The sequence below is a fragment of the Rattus rattus genome, chromosome 7, assembly GCF_011064425.1.
Source record: "Rattus rattus isolate New Zealand chromosome 7, Rrattus_CSIRO_v1, whole genome shotgun sequence".
In the NCBI taxonomy this organism is placed as follows: domain Eukaryota; kingdom Metazoa; phylum Chordata; class Mammalia; order Rodentia; family Muridae; genus Rattus; species Rattus rattus.
Window position 1 is genome coordinate 121,692,526 of NC_046160.1, and position 21,871 is coordinate 121,714,396.

Genomic DNA, 21,871 nt, shown 5'->3' on the forward strand with positions numbered 1-21,871 from the left:
TCTGCACCAACAGGCTTCAGACTTCAGCTTTGACATACAAGAGAAACTGTGAGGAATACTAGAGTTGGAAATTATCTGTCACTTTGAGAATGCTTCTGGGGTACTGACAAACAATTCCTTGGAAGACTGCTAATGTCCATGGGAAAAAAAACCTTAGGGACTGTACACACACACATACACACACACACACACACACACACACACACACACACACACACACACACACACACACACACACATACACACACAGACTCCCTGTTCGTTGCTCAGTGTTTCATTTAGAATAGTTCAGTTCTGACCTCTTGTATCAGTATTTGAAAATATTTACACAGCATAAATATGATTATGTGCTAATGTGTAGATATGCAGGTAACTCTACTCAGTCACAGGAAAAGAAAAATTCAATTAAATAGTCAAACACATCACAGATATGTCATAAATAATACATTTGTATGTTCATTGATATGTAAAGAAATTCAATCATTTAAATTCAAGTTAAATAATAACCAGAATATTCATCACCTACTTAGAATAACATGTAAGAAAGAGCAAATAAAAATTCTGAAGACAATGCACAGATATGAATATTTTGTTTGTTTAATTGTAATTACATTGTCACATTTGTGTGTACTGTTCAACAAACAAAATACAGCATCCTCATAACTTCTCCCAACCAACAACTATGTTATGAATAAACTACAGTGGCAAGTGTCAATGAGAGGACTATACCACCAGTTGGAATAACTGTGGGATTATTAATAGTCACAGAGATTTGAAAGGAAATCTCTCATTGTCAAGTTGAGAGCGATTTGCCAATTGTGGAAATTTAGGACTTACTCACTGGAATGACAGTGGAATATAATCAAAACAAATATTATATATGTACAAAATGTTCAAAGTTGCAACAAAAATGATAAAGAAGAAAATCACCTGTTATACAAGAAGTAATGGATAAGGAAAATGAGAATTTATGAAAATAATGTGATGTGGTATTTAGATGAAGGAAATGCTGTCCTGTGTGTGAGAGAACAGGATTGGCCCTGCGTATATTGCACTAAGTAACAAAATCCAGATACATGAAAACAGTGCTGCCTGAGCTGAATTACAAGGGACATGAAATGGAAAAATCCTGAAATTGTGAGCAATGATCTCAGGATTCACAGAGGCTGTGGAAGAAAGGAGATGTTATAGAGGAAAAACAGAAATTCCACTTGCACAGGAGAGGCTGTACAGACTGTTTTTCATTTTAAAATTATTTATTCCCTATATATTTAATAATTGGGCCAGGAAAGTTTATGTAAATCAGCATTTTATGTAAGTCAGCCTGCCCATATATTTCCACACTGTGTTTATAAATTAAGCAGAAGGTAATATTATTGATCTAAAAATACTCATTTCTGAATTTATGAATTTTAAACAGTAACTGTCAAACACTCGAGATTCTATGTAAATATGATGCTAATGTCTATTGGATTTTGTCATGATTTCACTTCAAAAAGACACAGGAATGTAATTACTTGTGTGCTTTATCATACTGGAGTGTTTCACACACGTCATTGTTGCTTTTTTTTATTTTTTAATTCAAGCTAGTTATTTCTTCCTCTCCCATGACTCTTCTCAGATTTTTTTTAACCACTTTCATGTTCTTTTTCTCACATCAAAATTAACTAAGACATTCTCAGCTTTGTTGAGTGTGAGGCAAATTCCTGCAAAATTGATTGTGGAATTTCTGTTGCTCTTGAAGAAATGAGGTGGCTTTGCAGGGTTAAGGTGACACCTGATATTCATGTTATCCATGATGGATTTAGATAAAATATCAAATTGTGTGAGAGAGACTTTCTAGTAGATTTAACTTCCCATGAAGGGCAGCATGTTCCCTGATGCATATGTTCTATACCATTCTAGATGTGTAATTTCATCTTTAGGTCCTCTAAAAGACAAGAGACCATGTTTGAAATGTCTGTCTTTATATAGCACATACTTTACTGAATAAATAAATTTATATAAAATTCTTTAATTAACAGTCATGAAGGTCGTGGTGTAATAAATTGAATTATTCAAAAGAGAGGGTGAGATCTGAAATGTGATATGCACAGTATCCAGTGAGAAGAATCGTGTTTAAAAGCTCACTAGGGATTATGGTCCAATCATCCATATCTCCCTCTGGATTTTTCACTAAATATAATTGCTACTCTAATCAAGAAATATGACCCAGACTCTGTCTTGAATCTGAGAAATACAAACAAACAAACAAACAAACAAAAAGATAAACAGGGTGTAGTGATTTGAACAATGCTCATACCAGTGAGAAAGAGACTCCTGTCCTGCAGAACACAGTCTTCTTCTGGATGTCTTCAGATCAAGATGTCAAACTTTAATTTGATCCATGTTTGCCTTCTACTTGCCATGTTTCTCATAATGATGACAACAGACTGAAGCACTGAAACAGTAAGACAGGCTCAACTAAATTTTTTAATTATTAAAAATTTTCCTTTTTGTGTTTTATTGAAATAATGAAATCCTAACTACGACACAGGGATATCCATGAGCTTTGTTGTCTTGTGATTTCAGTCATGAAAACTGAAACATTTATAACCTCCTTGTTGTCATTCGTATTTTCTTCGTGTGAGAATCTGCACCCTGATTTTTAAAGAAAGCAGAAATACAGGAAATGTTTTGAGCACATCAATTTCCTCCAAAAGAAACATTTATAAAGACTTTCTGGGAGACTTAGGTGAAAGGCAGCTTAGATACCTGAGAAGTGTGTATGATTATTTATTTATAATCTGGTCTGAACCATTGTGATACACACCAGCGGTCCTATGCACACCCTGGTGGTTCAGAGTGGCCTAACAGTGAGGTTTATGTCTAGTTTCACACTGAAGTTCATTCACTGTGTCTCTAATACAGTAATAAGTGGCTGTGTCCTCAGATCTCACATTGCTCATCTGCAGGTACAGGGTGCTCTTGGCATTGTCTCTAGAGATTGTGAATCGATTCTTTAGGGATGGTGCAAAGTTTGTGTAACTGCCATCATATTTGATATTTCCAATCCACTCTATGGTCTTTCCAGGAGTCTGGCGAACCCAGCTCATCCAGTAGTTACTGAAAGTGAATCCTGAGGCTACACAAGAGAGTTTCAGAGAAGCCCCAGGCTGCACCAAGCTTCCTCCAGACTCCAGCAGCTGTACTTCACACCAGACATCTGTAAGTAGAGAAAATAATAGTCAAAATTTTCCACACATGACATTGTTCCTCATATTCATGTCAACTCACATATTCAGCATCCATTGCTTTTCAAAAAATTACCTTTTAAAAGAGCAAAAACAAAAATTAAGCTCAATTTCAACTTCATGTTTAGCAGTCAATAAGACGTCTTTGGATCCAGAGAAGAGCTAATCTGCCTGAAGTGGAAGGTTGGTCTGCTTTTTATGAATAGAAAGCAGTCCTATTTGCATGTCTTCCTGCTAAATACAGCATGGTATATAATGGGAGCCAAGAGGCAACAAGTAATAGACCATTTATAAATGTACTGGATAAGTCAGGTTACAACGTTAATATTGAAAACTTAGTATAAGATTTTAGTATTTTGCTTGAAAGAAACTAATAATCATCTAATTCATTTTATAATTGCACCTCAGTTGCATTTTGGTGTTTATTTCAAATCAATTTTTCATTCTGGGTATCCTGTAGGATTTAGTTCAAAGTGCCTATTCCCTCATAAACATGCAGATCCCTGGGGAAGCACCAGGTCTGAGTGCAGCTGCTTCATGGGATTGGGAACTCCCTTTTTGCATTGAAGTCACGTGACATACCTGCATTTCAATGTTTAAATAACAAAATGCAAAATGTTGTCAAGTCCTGTGTGTACCCATGAGTCTGTGAATTTATTTTGTTATTATGTATTTTAGTTCTTCTTTCTCTGCATATTTCCTATTTGTTCACTATAAATATGGAGTGACTGGCAAACTGAATTTGACTACAAGGGTCATAATTGCACTTCTATATATTCTCAAAGTATGCATACCCTGGGCTTCCAAAAGAACGGCCTCCCTTCCTACACACCTCCCCTTGAATTTTCTTCCCACACTTTTAATTATGCCACATCACATGCATTTAACGGTTCTATTTTTAATTTTAGTTGTTAACTTTGATTCTCACTTTCTAATGACCATAGGCATAGACAGATGATGACTTTCTGTTTGACTTTTCAGTGAAAAAAATTGTTTGACAGAAGCTTACTTTGTTTTGCTTTTCTACTTTAATGGTGACTGATATTCTGACTAAATGAATAAACAAAATGTTTATTATCATTTAATTAGCTGATTCAGGTTTGAGTAGGCTTTAGTTTCCTGCACTACGGATTACCAACTGAACTTTGGGATATTTCCTAAGAACAGTGTTCATTTCATTACTGAGGAAAAATAGCAAAGAAGACCAAATTGAAGATATATGCATTAGTTTATGCAAAAGAAAGAAAAACCTTAGGAAAGACAGCAGGGTATGGAAGCTTTGGTTCAAAAAATTTAAAAACTCTGGATCACATTAGAAACTGCACAGCTTAAAATGATTCAACTTGCTAAAATAGTCAACTGAAAGTGTAAGAAAGATTATAGCAAAGCAGGGAAATATTCCTCTCTATTAGCTCAAAATATTCTTTGAAAACAAGTATAAAACTTAGTGCTCCAGTATATAACTCCACAAAATAATGTAAAATGGCCAGGTGATGTATGAAGGCAGGAAGTTAACATTGGAGTTCAACGTTATTACATTAAAATTCCAGAACATAAATGAGAAAAACATGATGCATATGGACATTTCAGGCACAAATATCTGAAAAAAGAATCTACTTGATGATAATCATCTAATCTTACACTCAAGAATTTAAGAAGAACCAAAGCATGTTACATACACACAGAGAGACATAGACACACACACACAGGCACACAGGTTAAAGTTAAAGGTTATAGTCTGTTAAAATTGAGAAGGAACACAACCCTAAAGTTCCCCTAATGTATACATATTTTGTTCTCTTAACAAAAAACGGGAGAATTTTCACAGGACTCAAGAGTGTGATCAAAGATCAACAGGTGACAGGAGCTTATAGCAAATACCTTCTGCAAATTGGATAAAGATAACTGTCCTTGAACTGTCTCAGAGACTCAACTATTGATGGATTGAGAATCCTAATATACATTCCTCAGCATATGCTGTGTAAAGTTTACCATGGCATGATGAATCTGATCAGAAGTTCAGGCTAACATTACTGTTCAGAAGTGGAAGTGGTTAAATGTCCTTGTAATTCTCTTAAAGTATAACTACTTTCAAAAAACTAAAATGGTGTAGAAGGTAAACACAAAGTCTAAGCATTCATCACAACCTAATTTCAGTCCTAAAACTCAGGAAAAAACACATTTTGTGGTGTCAATTATGTGTAATCACAGGAGGCACACCCAGAGAGGGAAGTGTTAGAGGGACAATTGATAATGAACTCATGGGCCATCTAAGTCTGGTATAAATACCATGTCAGGAGAAACAAAGATATCTTGCTTCAGAAAAGGGGAACTGCTGAAATGTTTATCTCTCATTGTCAAAACTTACAAGTGCACACACACACACACACACACACACACACACACACACACACACACACAGACCACACCACACATGAATGAAGGAAAACTCTAACTATTGTAGAAAAGAGAAACAATAATAACAATAATTTTATACTGTAAGGAGATAAATGCAGGGGAATATTTGATACACTGTTTCAGAACACATGAAAGGAGTTAACATGTAAGAAAATAGTGTAATAAAATTTGAAAACATCAAGTGAAACAGTAACGTCGATAAAGAAAAATTAATTGAATAATTCTTCAAACACATTATAGCTGCCTAAATTAAAACACGTGTTAATAGAAAAAACAATTAAACAATGAAGTTGAAACAGGCATTTTCATTCTTGAATTTTAATGATGAAAGTTCATCACAATTAAGTTGTCTGGAAATGACACGAAATATCATGTAGATATTTGTCAAATTAATTGGATTAAAAATACAAAATGTAATGTAAGGATATGTGCAAATAAAATTCCATTTAATTTTAAACAAGGAAAATAAAGTCCTAAAAACTAATACAGTAAAATGCAGACAAAAACGTTTCATGTATTTGTACTGATTTCAGTTCAAGGTCGAATTATTAGGGAAAATCATTATCAGAAAGCATAAACTATTATTTAGGAAATAAAATCCTGCTACCCCAACAAATAAAACATTTTGCTTCAGTCTTCACACAGGAAAAGTCTGAACACCTTTAGAGCTGGAGGAATATGCAGTTAACAGACACTCAAGCAGACCTCTAAGGAGACCATCAATTAGAATATTGCCATAAAACTTGGTTGCTTGCATTGTACATTAATTTCAACTAAGTGGCCCCTAACTCCTCTTCTTCCTCCTCCTCTGTCCTTGATCTGCCAGCAAGAGGCAGATCATCTTCTTTGTAGGTGAGGTAGTATCAGAAATTTCTGGTGGAAATCCAGTTAGACTTAGGCTGCTCCTGTAGGAAAACACAAACAAAACCCCTCCAGGTTGTAAGCAGGAAGTTTGGTCCCTTCCAAACCCCATCCAAAGATCATGCCATCATACTAGGATGGGGAGTGTTAATTTTGCTATATGCCAATGGAGGTATACAGGATGTGTTTGCAGTTTTTGTAAATGATAGTGTAGTATAGTCAGAACTATCATTAATTGTACATTAAGGGTAATGCGATCGTCTTCTGTGTTAGAAATTGAGCATTTAGCATTTGACGAGTTTGTTCTACTATTTTTTGGCCCTGAGGGTACTTTTCCTTGTGGGTAATTTTCCATTGTATGCAGAAGGTGTGAATTGAGAAATTTTTTATCTTTTGAGCATTTAAACATTTGAACATATGAGTTTTTTTGTTTTACTATTTTAGACCCTGAGGGTAACAAAATTTTTCATCCTTGAATTCATGGGGTAATTTTCCATTGTATGCAGAAGGTGTTGAATTGAGAGATAGTGAAGGCAAGGTCATTATCGGTTTTTATCTTTTGAGGAATGCCCATGATGTTAAACATGGAGAACATATGATGATTTATTTTGTTTTTACTCCTTTGGACTTTAGACAACATAAATCACCGACATGTATCTATTGTAACAAAAATATATTTTATCTACTGAATTCATGTGTCTGGGTGACATTTGACACCTCAGTAAAGTATTACAATTTAGCTTACACTATGATTTAAAACTAATAATGAATATTATATTAATGAATTATGTCAAACTGTGTCAGAGTTCTATATTTGGAAAGTGTTTCTGCAGAAAGTCCATCATAAAACTTAACTATAAATTTACTTTAGTGTAATATGTATAATATAAATTACTTTTTATCAAAATATAGAAAAATATTTTTCATGAAGGCATACTTTATAAACAAATTCCATCTTTCATTTTATTTAGAGTAATTCCTTCATATCATATGAATAAATATCAAGCATGAAAATTGCATTAGTACAATACATTTTCCAATAATTTTACTAAGCCCCAAATTTTGGTGTAGAATAACACTGTAATGTACTTTTAAAAGGAATGTGGAGGTGCCATTTATTGTAGAAGTTCAACTCATTAAACTAATACACAAGAAGTTGCAGAACAATATGTCTAAATACAACATATAATAGGAAAGAGAACATATCTGTGTTCATGCCTTCAAAATTTCCCTCTTTCCAAGTAGAAATTTGTACCCACATTACGGTTTCTCACAGATTAGCATTTCTGTTCAGCTGTCACTTTCCAATGCAAAGACTTCTGTAGTAGATAAAGTATTATAAGTTCCAATGACATTTTCAGATGAAAAAAAATTCATGTAGAAGAAATGCACTGTCTTTTTTATGGCTATGTGCACCCCTTGATGGTCCTGAGCACCCCTGCAAGGAGGTTTGTGCATGAACCCACACTGAAGTTACGTCACTCTGTAAATATCTTGCACAGTAATAAGTGGCAGTGTCCTCAGGTCTCAGGGTGTTCATTTGAAGATAGAAGATGTTTTGGGAATTATCTCTGGAAATGGTGAACCGACCCTTCACAGATGGACTGTAGTCTGTTGTGCAAATACCAGCTTTCTTTCTAATTAAACCCACCCACTCAGGTGCCTTCCCTTCAGGCTGAGGGAACTAATTCATGTGGAAATTAATGAAGGTGAATCCAGAAGATGCACAGGAGAGTCTCAGAGAAACTCCAGGTTGTACCAAACCTCTTGCATATTCCACTCACACTGGATACCTGCAAAAGTAGAGAATCCTGGTCAGGAAAATGTCACAAATATCCACTGTCCTTCTTACTTCAAACACTTATATACTCAGTATCTCTTGTTCACTAAAATACCATTTAAAAGTGTTGCAAGGAATATCCAGTTCAGCCACAATTTCATGGTAAAAGGTCTGTGTTCAGGGCTGACCACTGATTCTGGCAACTGAAGGCTGAGGAAATCAGGACTAGTACCCTAAACTACAGCTAGTGTGTGGACAGATTTTTATGAGAAGGGAGTGGGTCTCCATTTGCATGTCTTCCAGCTATAGCATCAGCTCATGGGTTGAAGCTGTAGGGGATGCAATTATTACAGAAGATACTAATGAAATAGATGAGTTCAACAGCAGAAGCAGTATTACAGTACTGTATATTATGTGTCTGTGATAACACTTCAATAACTTATTTTGATTTACCCAGTTTACCTTCTTACCAGCAATATGTAAGAATTCTTTTTTCTTTGTATTTATACCAGATATATTGAGTATTTTCTTGATGAAAAACCATTCTTACTTAAATGAGATTGTGTAATGAATACCTTACATTTTCTTCTCTTTGATGTCTAAGAATACTGAACACTGGTTCATATGTATACTATGAATTCTTGTTTTCTTTTTAGAGTATCATCTGTGTTTAATTCTTTTGTCTGTTGGTATTAGTATTTGGGTTAATATTTTAGCTTACTATAAATGCTATCTACTAATATTCTTCAAAAAATATACTGGGGAAAGACTTTCTCTTGTTTTTAAATAAAATTTAAATGAATTAAATTTCATTAATCCTCAAGTAAAGTCAAATCTACTCTAAATTTGAATTTCATCTGCACCATTAAAAATTAATAATATATACTTAAAAGACATTTACATGCTACCAATGTGAGTAAAGGGAAATTTTTAATTACTATCGGTGGGAGGTTTAATTAGTATAATAGTATTGAAATCAGTGTGATGACTTCTAAAACACTCAAATTTAATGTTGTACATTTAAAATTAGTCAAACTAGGTTTGGAATAGAATCATCTTAGATGTCCATGAGCTGCTGAATGTATAAGAGATGTGATAAATATGTGATTGGATTTTCTCAAAGAAAAAGAGAAATCAACTATTAGAACATTTGGGGGGACTGGGAAAAATTATTTTTGAACACAGTAACTCAAGCTCAGAAAAGCATACAGCACATCTTCTCACTGGAATGTGAATCTTTGCCTCAAATACTTTTAATTTTCTGGTTTATAAATATTTGAATTATTTATACTTAAGCACTTGAAAATAACTCAAACAGGTTTTCTCATTATCCATTTCAATTAGATTTGTTAAATAATATTGTGGAAAATTTCATACCTATAAGTATATATTTCAGTGATACCCTCCTCCCTCAGCCTCCTAAAGCCACTTCCCAGTAGTATCAAACCTTATCCCTTCCAAGTTCCTGTCCTATTCTCAATTAAACAGTTACCAGTACAGAGTTTGATTGATTCTATACAAAGGCTCATGTGTGTAGGTCCACGCTCTATGGTCTGCACAATCTGTTGGAATCCATACACACACAAATGAATGTTTCTCCCTCAGGAAGAACCATGTATCCTTGGGTCATCATCCAGGGATAGGACCTCAGGAACTGATGTCCCGTCCACACTGTAATTATTGTCTGTAAGAATGAAACCAGAGTTCTTGTTAAATTCAGTTTCCAATGATTGTTTAATGTCAAAAAGTAAAATAATTTACAAGACCCCTTCCCGTGCTAGGGTTATTTAGTTATTTCCTTTCTCTCTCCCATGATATTCCCCAAACATTCAGTTGGAATGATAGCAGAAGGTAGAGGTATTACGGCTAAGGCAGAGAGATTGTGAGGTTTGAGTCATAAACATGTCTGAGGAAATGCTTTCTGCCTTCCACTCTGGTATTTCTGTATAAGGAACTATTCCTTCCCAATGAGAATTGAGTCCCCACATCCATCTCTGTTATTATGAACCATACTTCAATTGTTCACAGGAAATCTGAGTTCCCTAAGAGTGAAATATATAGGAGATGCTGAGCAGGCACAGTGAAGCCATGTTGCCACCATCATGATTTTCTATGACAGTGCATCAGACACTAGCACAGGAAATGGTACATATTTTCCAACCCATAATATGATTAGTAAGGGTATTTACTTCTGTGATACCACCTGGGAACTCCTGATCATTGCCCAGCATACTATGGCCCAACAATACTTACGATACAATAATAACTGATTCATGACATCACTATAATCCAGTGGCAATAAGGATATAATATGTCTTTAATTGACATCATATATTGATTCTACTTTAAAAAACCTGTCCAGTGTTTTAACATTAGGAAATTACATTTCAATTAGACCAGGGACACTGAAGATAATGATGTTAGACATGAAGTCCATAAAGGCTATTGCTTCAAATGTAGAGAAATTATGTTCTTCATTGTCAACCTGACAATAATGACAGACATTTCAATCATTTTCCTTGTCTATATAAATCTGTGGATTCTCTCTAGGTATTGCTGCATCTAGCATTATGAGTAACCACTGCTAGTGGGCTAAGTATCCAGACACAGACAAGTTGCAGTGTCTGTAAAACCAGATTATCTCCCAACACCTGCCGCTGCGTTAAGAACAGAACACTTATACAAACAGCAACAGTGCAAATCAAAATAGGGTATTCACAAATCAGTTCACGTCTCTATAAATTACTTTCACAATTCAGAAGGAACCAGAACATTAGAGAAATTTGACTAAGATTCAATGATTTTGCTTACTGAACAATTTGATCATTTGCATGGAAAACTTAATGTGGACTGTTCTTCACTTTGCCATTGATCTTTATGGATGGAAGATCTGGTTGTGACATCACGGATCTCTCTTCTCTTTAAGAATCTGATTGGTACCCCCCCCACTACCCTCTATTTTCAGGACATGTCATGGCGCTGAAGAATTTCAGAGGCTTTAGTGAATTTTTTTATTATTTTAGTGAATGGTAGCTGTTTAGTAGCATAAACGAACTTCAGCTCAGAAAGCATTTTTTTTTGCTATTTACTACCAACAAACTTCAACCAGTCTCTATGAAGAACAACCAGTCATGCCTCCTCATACTTTTCCACAATCTTCACATATTCACTTTTTTTGTCTGCTTACATTTTCACTGTGTCTTCCCAGTGAGCATCAGCAAGAATTGAATTCTTGTCATATGTGTGTATTATTTACCTAAAATTACATTGGTTTTGGGGTACCTTATCTATACAATTGAAGGCATGGGTGTCTTTATATGTCTCTCAATTCCAGAGGGTGTTCTTTACTGCAGATAGTACATTCGTAATAAGACAGTTAAGTTTCCCAAAAGCTCTGAGTCCAAGAAGTTGAAAAGAAAGTGCATCAAAATGAAGTCTCTCAGTCCTGAATATTTATGCTACAAATGCAAGGGCACTACATTCATTAAAAAACCTTAGCTCAAAAGCCCACACTGCACTTCCCACAATAATAGTGGGAGACTTCAACACGCTACTCTCAGCAATGAACAGATCATGGAAACAAAGACTAAACAGAGACACAGAGAAAATAAAAGAAAATATAAACCAAATGGATTTAATAGATATATAAAGAACATTTCATCCTAAAACAAAAGAATATACCTTCTTCTCAGAGACTCATGGTATCTTCTCCAAATTGACCATGTAATCAGTCACAGAACAGGCCTCAACTGATACAAGAAGATAAAGAAGATTGAAATAATTCCATACATTCCATCATGAACTAAGGCTGGTCTTCAACAATAACAAAAATGAGAGAAATCCCAAATACACATGAAAGTTTAGCAATTCTCTACTCAGTGATAACTTGGTCAAGGAAGAAATTAAAGACTTTTTAGAATTTAATAAAAATTAAGGCACACCATAGCCAAATTTATGGAACACAATGAAAGCAGTGCTAAGAGGAAAACATGCTCTTGTGTCTCCAAAAAGAAACTGGAGAGGGCATACACTAGCAGCTTGACAATACAAATAAAAGTTCTGGAATAAAAGAACCAAATACACACAGAAGAGTATAAGGCAGAAAATAATCAAACTCAGGGCTGAAATCAACTAAGTAGAATCAAAAATAACTATACTAAAAGTCAACAAAAGCAGGTCATGGTTCTTTGAGAAAAATAAACAAGATACATTAACCCTTAGCCAGACTAACCAGACACTTCTTTAACTATAACACAATAGATATCCTTTAGAAAAATTGAAAAATACCATACCATAACTGTGAGGATGAGGCAGACACATGGACACTCAGAATGACAATTTATGGACAAATCTTCAGGGTAATATTTTCTTTTATTTCAGTCCTATGGAAGCTTCCTGCTCCTCTTGTTTTTCTACCATACTCAGGGTGTGGTTGCAACACTGTGTCTAGCACAAAAATAGATTGCAGTGTCCTCAGATGTCAGTCTGCTGAGCTGCATGTAGGCTGTGTTGGAGGATGTATTTGCAGTCAGTGTGGCCTTGCTTTGGAACTTCTGAGCATATTTAGTTTCACCATCCTCAGGATCAATCCTTCCAATCCATTCCAGGCCCTGTTCAGGCCTCTGCTTCACCCACTCTATATAGTATTCTGTGAAGGTGTAGCCAGAAGCCTTGCAGGACAATTTGACTGAGGTCCCAGGCCTCACAATCTCAGGCCCAGACTGCTGCAACTGGACTTCTGAGTTGACCCCTGTAGAAAGAAATGCAAAATGAGCGGTGCTGTCACCAGAATGTATGGTCCCTCAACTTTAAGACTTAGGAGCCCTTTACCTGTAGCTAGTGCGATCAAGAAGAGGATGATCCAGCTGCATTTCATGATGAGGACCTTGTGATTCAGTGACTGTAGAGAAAACATGGCTATATGTTGTTTTTTGGTGTGGATATCCCTGTATTTATCATCATAGACTCACATGTTTTGCATATGTATGAGGCAAGGTCTTGTTTATATAAGGGCATTCCAGCTAGAAAAGAAGAAAGTAGGTTACACCTGGATCAGTCAACAAGATGCTGGGGTTCAAATCCTAATTCTATCTCAGAAAATTTTTGTCAGACATGTGTAGACCATTTAGTTATAATATCAAATCCTGATCTCTTAATTTTAAAATTGAATCTTCACCTCAATCATTTACTTGTCTTGATGCACATTGTTTGTTGGTAGTAGCAATGAGAATTGGTCTATGTTCAGTGCTATACTGAATGGGAAGACCTGGGAATCCATGACTTCCATCCTCTGTCAGAACTGCAAGGTCAGAGCTGGTCTGGTTTTCATGAACAGAGTGAGACCTTGTTTACATTTCTTACTTCTGCACTATAAGCTGGGAATTGAAATCATTAGTCATATGAATGTATAGTACAATTGAATAAATAAAACTAAGAAGTGGTAAAGAACTAAAGAAGTATTTAAAATTTATTGCGCATTTGTAGTATAATTTATTGTTTTATTTTATTAAGTTTTTGATGAGATAACCTCTCTCTGCTTTATGATTGTGTGTATTATACTACACTTGTGGTGAGAATTTTAGTTTCTTTTAAAAACCACAGAATTATTATGAGGCTATGTTTTTGTTTTAAGCCCAAGTGTAGGTGATGGGGTTGTTTCAGAGGGTCTCCTGCTGTTAGGATTTACCTTGCTATCTCGCAGAGGCATGCCTATGTCAGCTATAGATAGTTTGTGCATGTGTGTGACATATGAAATTCTAAGAGTTCAGAATATAATTTTTCAGAAAGTAATATAGAAGAGAGAGCTCTGAGAGATGAGATTGGTCAGTGTGGTCATTGTTGGTGGGGACTAATTGGTTGGTTGCTGTTGTTTTGTGGTTTGTTAAGAATTAGTGTGAAAAGAAGAGCCAAGAAGAAAACAGATCTCTTTTGTGTGAAGATAAAACCCACATGAAGAAACTCCAAAACCTTAATTGTCAGGAAGTGATCCAAATATAATATTGGCCCCACTTAAATATATCCTTTTTTCTTTTTTGTTTAGTATTGTGGGATTTAAAGGGTAGAAAAAGGGAGGGATTGAGAAGGACATAAAGAAGAACCCACAAAATATCCAAATTATAGGTACATACACTGTTGATAATTTTATGAGAAGTAACAAAGATTATGAATGTTGAATGAAGATAGTAAATTAAAGAAATTGGTCTCATTTGACTCATGGGATACACCGTGTGATTCATGGGATCCACCATGTGACTCATGGGATCTACTCTGTGAATGGGGTCCGTGCCCTTTCGGTTTCATTGCAGTTGACCACTTTCTGTCTCTGCGTTTCTGTGCTTCTATAAAATGCTTGTGAAAGGAGAAACACTGTGAAAGAGTGTTTGTCTCTTCTCCCTACATTCCCTGTTTTCCTGTACAATGGGTTATTACTCCTGGCTAAGATTCCTGTGGATTTTAAGGAGGTTAAGTAAAAGTTAATTTTCTTTGTTAAAAAAAAGAAATTGGTCTCATGTATGTAACCTAGTGCTGATTTATGAAAAAGTACTGGCACAAAACACCCATTTTTTGAAAAATAAAGATATATATACTTCTGTGTCTGTTGTTATTATTTATTTGTTTATTTATTTATTTTTTATTTACTTTCATGTGGATTGTGTTTTATGGAACACTCCTATACAGCAGGTAAGTACTTTAAAGCATCTTCAAGAAATAAAGAATATGTATTTGAGCGTAAAAGATAAAGAGAAATTTAGAGCCATCATTCTAGGTCCCTGTTCTGATATATTTCCATTTTTTTCTTTCCTGCCTCCTTCTTCGAAATGACATTCTTTGGAGGTTTGGGGTAAGACTCATTCAACATGGTGTAGGTGGACCTAGAAACTGCCTCTACATGTGAAAAATCTCCTCAGCTTTTAGTTTTCCAATTGAGGAATTCATTCTGAATGCCACACTTTCCTCATAGAAAATATGACCTATGATCACATATTCCAGAACAGAAATTTCCATACTAATGCCATATCTAGAGGTTATGCCAATTTATCCAGTAAGCTTCCCCTCCTTGACATTTTGTGCTGCCTAAGGTATTTATTCTCTGGTCCACCCTGAGGAGTTACTAAGCATTGATTTTCCATGATGAACTGTAAATGAATGGTATGGATAAACATGAACTGTCTTTTTCATCAAGAACCACTGTGATCAGCATGGAAAATGTCTTTGTCTACAAATCCACAGACTAAGTCTCCTTCAGAAAGCCCCTCTGTGTTCCCAGACAACTGCGGCAAAAGTTAGGATAATGGCAGATGCTAAGACAAAGTTTCCATGCCCTGGATCCTCAGGCTGCAGTCCCCTGACTGTTCACAACTGTTCAAGACTCAGTTTTGCCTGAATGTCCTGGCATTTGGGAGTCCCTGTACTGGCCTAGTCTCAAGCCCATGCTCCCCTGCTCCTTCAATCCAGCCTCTCTGCTGTTTTCCAGTGGTGACTGGATACCTTGGAGATTGAGAACCCCAGATTTGGCCTCCTACATCCTAGGCTACATTTCCACATGGCCTGCACAGTGTCTAAGTGTTTCCCTAAATCCCAGCACACAACAGTACTTGTGCAGGGTAAATGTAGTAAAGTACACTCCACACCCTCATTGGAACTGAAGAGGGATTCACAGGAGATGGTCTTCATAATGATAGGGGATTTGATTTTGGACATTTCCCATTCTACAGCTTCTTATAAGAGTTATATAGATTTTTGGAACTATCTTCAGTGATTATTGTAACCTCTTGTATTCTTCAAAGCAAGAGTTGTAAATGACATAGGTGATGGTTTCCTGGGTCTTATATATGGTTAACTGAGAGGATAAAGCATTCTAGATTTAGGCAACACCCTTGCTGTCCCCTCTCTGTACCTGCTTCTCAGACTCAGCACAATTAATTTACTTGGTGTTTCTTTTTTGATGTTTCATCACAATGTTATCGATGATAGAACTTAATGTCATTTGCTAATATCTAAATGAAACATGGAAACATTGATAGCACCTTCTCCAAGTATTAAGGAACATCAGCAATGATGAGCTGGAAAGACTGTAAGAGCCAGCATGTACAGATGAGATCTTTGAAGTGCTGTCATTTCATGGGACAAAGTCCTCATAACAATGAACATTCAGAGCAAGGGCCTCCCTGCAAAAATAAAAGCATGAGAAGAAAAAGCCAATGGTTGAGAATGAGGAACAGACCCCAGGAATGGTAGGTCAAGAAAATTGTGCATTGGAGGTGACTATGATTAGAATCAATTTTATACTTACACTGAGGTTTGATACAAAAGTAAGAGATTTCTCCCACTGTCTTCTATAAATTTATTCTGTTGAATATTGCCTTAACTGCACACACATATACTCATTGTCATGGTATCTGAATTTGCCAAAACATGACAATATTTTACCTGCTATCACCACAAAATTACATGTATTTTAATATTTGTTTTGTAACACAATTACAATTCCACTTGCCTTCATTTTATAGCTACTTTTAATATAAATGTCTAAAATAAGAAAACATGCACACAACTCTGAAGTGGGAAATGTTCTGCATCTGTTCATAGATACTTTAAGATTTCGCACTCCGTTAAATACAACTGACACAAAACTGTTTGCAGGATATATCATGTAGATCAAAGATTCAAACACTTCTAGTCTTTTCTAATGTAAATGAGACATTTCTATTTTTTCATGATAAAGAAGGAGTTATTCAATAATGGATGTGTATAGTTAACATTATTCAAAATTCTAATTCATGAAAGAATGTAGATATTGAACACATATCTTATGAAATAAATTCATTCTCACACAAATAAATTTTCAATAAAAATATCTCTTTTCTTCTGATAATGAGCAATGAACGGAAAACATGAAAATATTTTCTAGTTTTTTGTGAGGATAGAGTTAATGCATGAGTCTCTTAGAGACATCACAAGAATGACTTCCATGAAAGAACTTTCAACTGTTGCTAGATTATTATCAAGGAAATGGATAACATATCACACAGAGAACTTGGTCTCTGAACTCTAGGGTTCAGCACTCAGCAGATGACCAATCTGCCAGTCTTCCTAAAATGGCACAAGATGGTGGAACAGATCATGGCAAGTTATTTATCCACATAATATTAACATTTTATTTAACAGAAAATTTTTCCATATTAACAATGTTGTAGATTATAATAGCCTATAATAAGAGATAGATGAAAGAATCAGAGAAACTGGGACTGACCATCTCCAAATAACCTTCAGAAATCACCACAAAAGCTACAGCCTAAGCCTCTGATGAAGTTAAGCTAAGTGGTTCATGACTGTGCTTTGAACAAACATCACAGCTTTTCCTAGATAAAGAAAATACCGTAGGATATAAGTTGAAGAATGTTATACGTTAAGTTATTGAATTATCTAAAACTGGAAAATGGTCAAATCTGTTCTTCACATGTGCAGTTTTTAGGAAAAGTATAAATATTTGAGACCTGTTAGGGGGTACAAGTCACAGATTATGTCCCCAAATGCCTCTCCCAATCTCAGTACTACTGACACTTTGCTTTTATAAGAGAAAAGAACCTCATCACCAGCAGAGACCTTTATTTTTAAATAATTAATTAATTAACTGTCTTTACATCATAATATCTGTCCCCCTCTTCTTCAATTTCTCCTTGTATTAGACATCACCCCTTATTCTTCTCCTTCTGCTCTAATAAAGAGGACACCCCTGTTACCAATCCCCCACACACAAAAACACACATCAGTCACTGCAATACTAAGTGCAATACTAGTCAAGGGGGACTAGTTTGGAGAATTGTTGGGGTTTTGCCAATGGTTAAGCATTGTAATGATAAATATTGGCCCTGGTTGCTCAGGGGATTAGGAGATCCTCATGCACAATAAATAATACTACTTATTGTTTCTCCATAATTTAAAAATATGAGTAGAATAAAACTACCTACAGACTACAGTTGGGAAGAAGAGAGCTAGGTGGGACTTTGTTTCCCAGGCTTGGAGTCTGAGGCAGAGACCACTATTGAGGAGAGAGAAAAAGAGGAAGATGGCCATGGTATACGGGCACTGTGAAAACAGGGTCATAAGCACCAGACCTGTTGTAGTGGGTGTAGCCCAAATGGAGTATGAAAAAAAAATGATATCTTGGTATTATTGAGAGTGAAGTACACAAAATAGCTTAAAGGGTTGATTACTGCCCAGCTCTTGTGCTTTAAGGCTTAAAATAAATATAAAGTTTTGTGTTATTTTGTTTTGTGGCCAAATGATCAAGAGTTGAGTAGAAATCCCTAATTAATTTTTACGAGAACATTTTTGCAAACTAACATATTGTAAGACCATACTTTAACTAACCCAAATTTAAATGTTTGATTCCAGAATTGAAGGCATGATCTTGTTTTAAAGTAAACACTGCAGTTACCTAGGAAGTCAGGAAGAAATGATTCCATTGCAACTCTGTTTCTCTAAAACAAGCAAGGTTTGGAACAAGCATTAGAATGTGTGGTGGTTTGTCATGCATGGTCCAGATGTTCATATCATGGTCTGGAATGTGGCTGTGCCCCCTGAGCTGACTATATGCCATTTTCCTGCTTATCATATCACAATCTAGAAAGGCTCTTGAAACTGAGTTCATATCTTCTGAGATCTTGTGAGCAAACTGTTAAAGGCTTTGGTAGATTTTGTCTGTCATAAACTTAAATATTTTAATGATTACAAAACTTCTGAAAAGACTGAGGGCTATATTGATTGGTTACATCTAAATAGAACACATCATATGTACATTGTGGAAAGTCAAGTTATAAGATTATAAGATATAAGTAATGTCCTGAAACTCTTTAATAGAGGCAGGGGCATTAGAGGTATGGGAACCAAGTCTGCTTTCTATCTGAGAAAGTTCATTCATCAAGAAAGGAACATTTACTCTGATAAGGCCATCTACCACAGCAACTTCCATTAAAGGAAGTATCAGTATTGGGTCAAGTGTCCCTGGTAGTGAAAGACTCTAGGGTTTGGCTGTGTCCTCAGAGCAGGTGACTGGAGGAGTGAAGGTAGGTGCCAATGCAGGGTGATTGGAGAGTCCTACAGCTCACAAAAGAGGAGGGTAAGGGAATGCAGAGGATGAGCAAGGAGACTCTGGGGTAGCCTGGTAAAGAGCAGAAACTGAGGTGGCAGCTTGGGTTTATGGAGGTGTGGAAACAGGTCTGAGGCAGAAAGGAGGCAGTCGTTATCTGGATGGAGGGTTGTACTGTTATCTGATGTGTCCCTCTTAGCTAAGAGAAGTTAGATTGAAGACAATGAGTTACTCATTAAAAGAAGTATTGAATTATGTGTACTGGCTTCCTGAGAATAATCTCAACACCCCAAATTTCTGCCAGGCAAGATGTCTAAGTTGTTACTCAGATCCTCTAGGGGCCATGTAAAGTGAGTCCTGGAATCACCAGAAAGTGTATCCCACATCTGTGGGAGTTCCTTCAAATGGCTGCAAGAGCCAAGAAGGGAGATGAGATTGAGAGATCATTTCTAGGAAACACTCACTCAAAAGTCAGAATCATGTTTTGTATGTAAGCTAGGAGGTCCCTTTATCCCACAAAGGCTGGCCAGGCCCTACCTGGGAAACTGGGGTCCTCCTGGCCCGCTGGTATTGGCAGGGACTCATTTCCTTGAATTACTCCTAGTTTATGGAACAGGAGTACCAATGTACAAACTCATGACCAGCTTTCAGGTAGGCAATGATATGCCTGTGTGTCACAAAGGACTGATGTGTTTTGGATTGTAGGGCATTATGGCAGAGGTGAGGTATCAAGGGCTGTAGTTCTATTGCACTGTAGGAAACCTAACATTTCTAGAGAACATGTCCTGGATGTCTTAAAACAGTTTGCTATGCCAAAAAGAGAGATAGAGTGAACGTATGGAGTCATGTTAACATCAGTGTCAGGGCAGCTGACAAAAGGTGAGGTAAGATTATTTGGGCAGGTTCACCAGACAGGTTGTAAATGGCATTTGTGAGCTAGTTCCCGCGGTAACACATAGCCAACAATCTTTTAAGTGACCTGGACAGGTAACATTAAGGAGTTGGTATGCCAAGGTCAGGATCTGAGGTATAAGTTGAAATGACAAGTTAGTGTCATTTATGAGGGGGAATGTCAAAGAGGTAAGGACTTTGGAGGAGTTTTTGAATATGTCCCACACCTTTCTGATACCTAGAGTTTTGGCATTGAGACATATTTTCTCTGAATGTGGATAGTACTTATGAGGGACCCCGGTTGATTTTTATGGCAGAGCTTACCAACAACTCCTGTCTCCCACGTGGGATTTTGTGGATCTTGTATGTAGAAAAATCATGTCTTGCATTGTTGATAAAAGAAGTGATTCATCTATGATCCTAGCTTATGTATCTGACAAAACCAATATGGACAACCCCCATATTCTTCTGACCATTTCTTACAATCTTCTTTTTTTTTCTGGTCAAAGAGAAAAAAAGTAAAGAGATTAAAATTCTTAGAATTTGATAAGTAATACAGGGATGGCAGCCACTTTAATTGATTTCTGACATGCAGTCATGGAACAGTTTCTGGAACTTTGTGGAAAGAATGTTGAGCAACAGATGCATTCTGGACCTCCCAGACTCGGGGGTCTACCTGAAAAGGTGGAAAAGGAAGCAACATGTTCGTGTTAGTAGGCTGACTGGCTAGAAGAAAGAACAGAAGGGCTGATGTTGAGCATGTTTTAAGGGGAATGGGTGGAGTAAAGGAAATAGATGTACGCAACTTAGATATAAGAGTTTCTATCCCAATAAAGGGTCATGATGTGTTGACACTACAAAAAGGAATGCATGAGAAAAACACACCTAGAATTGTAACTAAGTAGAGGGCTCCAGTGAGGAAGACTAGGGTCCTCCCACACCAATAGGAACATGGGAAAGAGAAGTGCATCTCCAAAACACTGTCAGGTTTGAATAAGTTTCAAAGAGGAAGGAGATGGGCAGCTCACACACCATGATGGTTACCTAGGGCTCCCTACTAGTGATGGCAGTGGTCAGGTCAAGGGTGCTTGATCACCTTCAGTCATCTGTATCCAAGCCTAGAATATTGGCTGGAGATTATCTTGTAGTGATCTTCCTCTGTCCTGTACAACATAATGGCAATTGACATCCCAATATTCCTCCTGAAAATACCTTGGTCATGTCCCCTTTAGCTTGCAGAAGTTAGCGCAAGCCCTTGCCCAATGACCTTGTTGACCACATTTGTAGCAGGAGCCTGGTGGTCTCTTAGCCTTAGAGAAGCATGAGTCCAGCGTTATAGCTGGAGCAAGTAGGACTGTCATTGCCAGCATATGGTTCATATGTCTGCAAGCCTTCTCATTGCTTTTATGGTATACTTTGAAAGCTAGCATCAAAATTCTGTCTGTGAAGTTAGTGACCCTTTATGTAACTTTTTAAGTTTGTCTTATGTCAAGGTTGCTGTAGAAAGAGAAATGGTTCATTAGAACTTGCTTACCTTCTGAGTTTTCAGGGTTCAAATGAGTCGATTGCAATAAAGCCTTTGTGAGGCATTCTAAA

At 36.4% G+C, this 21,871-nt stretch overlaps 2 gene segments (V, D, J or C); both read right to left on the minus strand.

Annotated features, from left to right (window-relative positions):
• Window positions 1–2,849: 2,849 nt before the first annotated feature.
• LOC116906224 lies at window positions 2,850–3,355 on the minus strand. The segment is given in 2 exon segments: window positions 2,850–3,205; window positions 3,310–3,355. Coding segments are annotated over 2 exon segments (402 nt in total).
• Window positions 3,356–12,713: 9,358 nt separating this feature from the next.
• LOC116906226 lies at window positions 12,714–13,168 on the minus strand. The segment is given in 2 exon segments: window positions 12,714–13,042; window positions 13,123–13,168. Coding segments are annotated over 2 exon segments (375 nt in total).
• Between the last annotated feature and the right edge of the window lie 8,703 nt (window positions 13,169–21,871).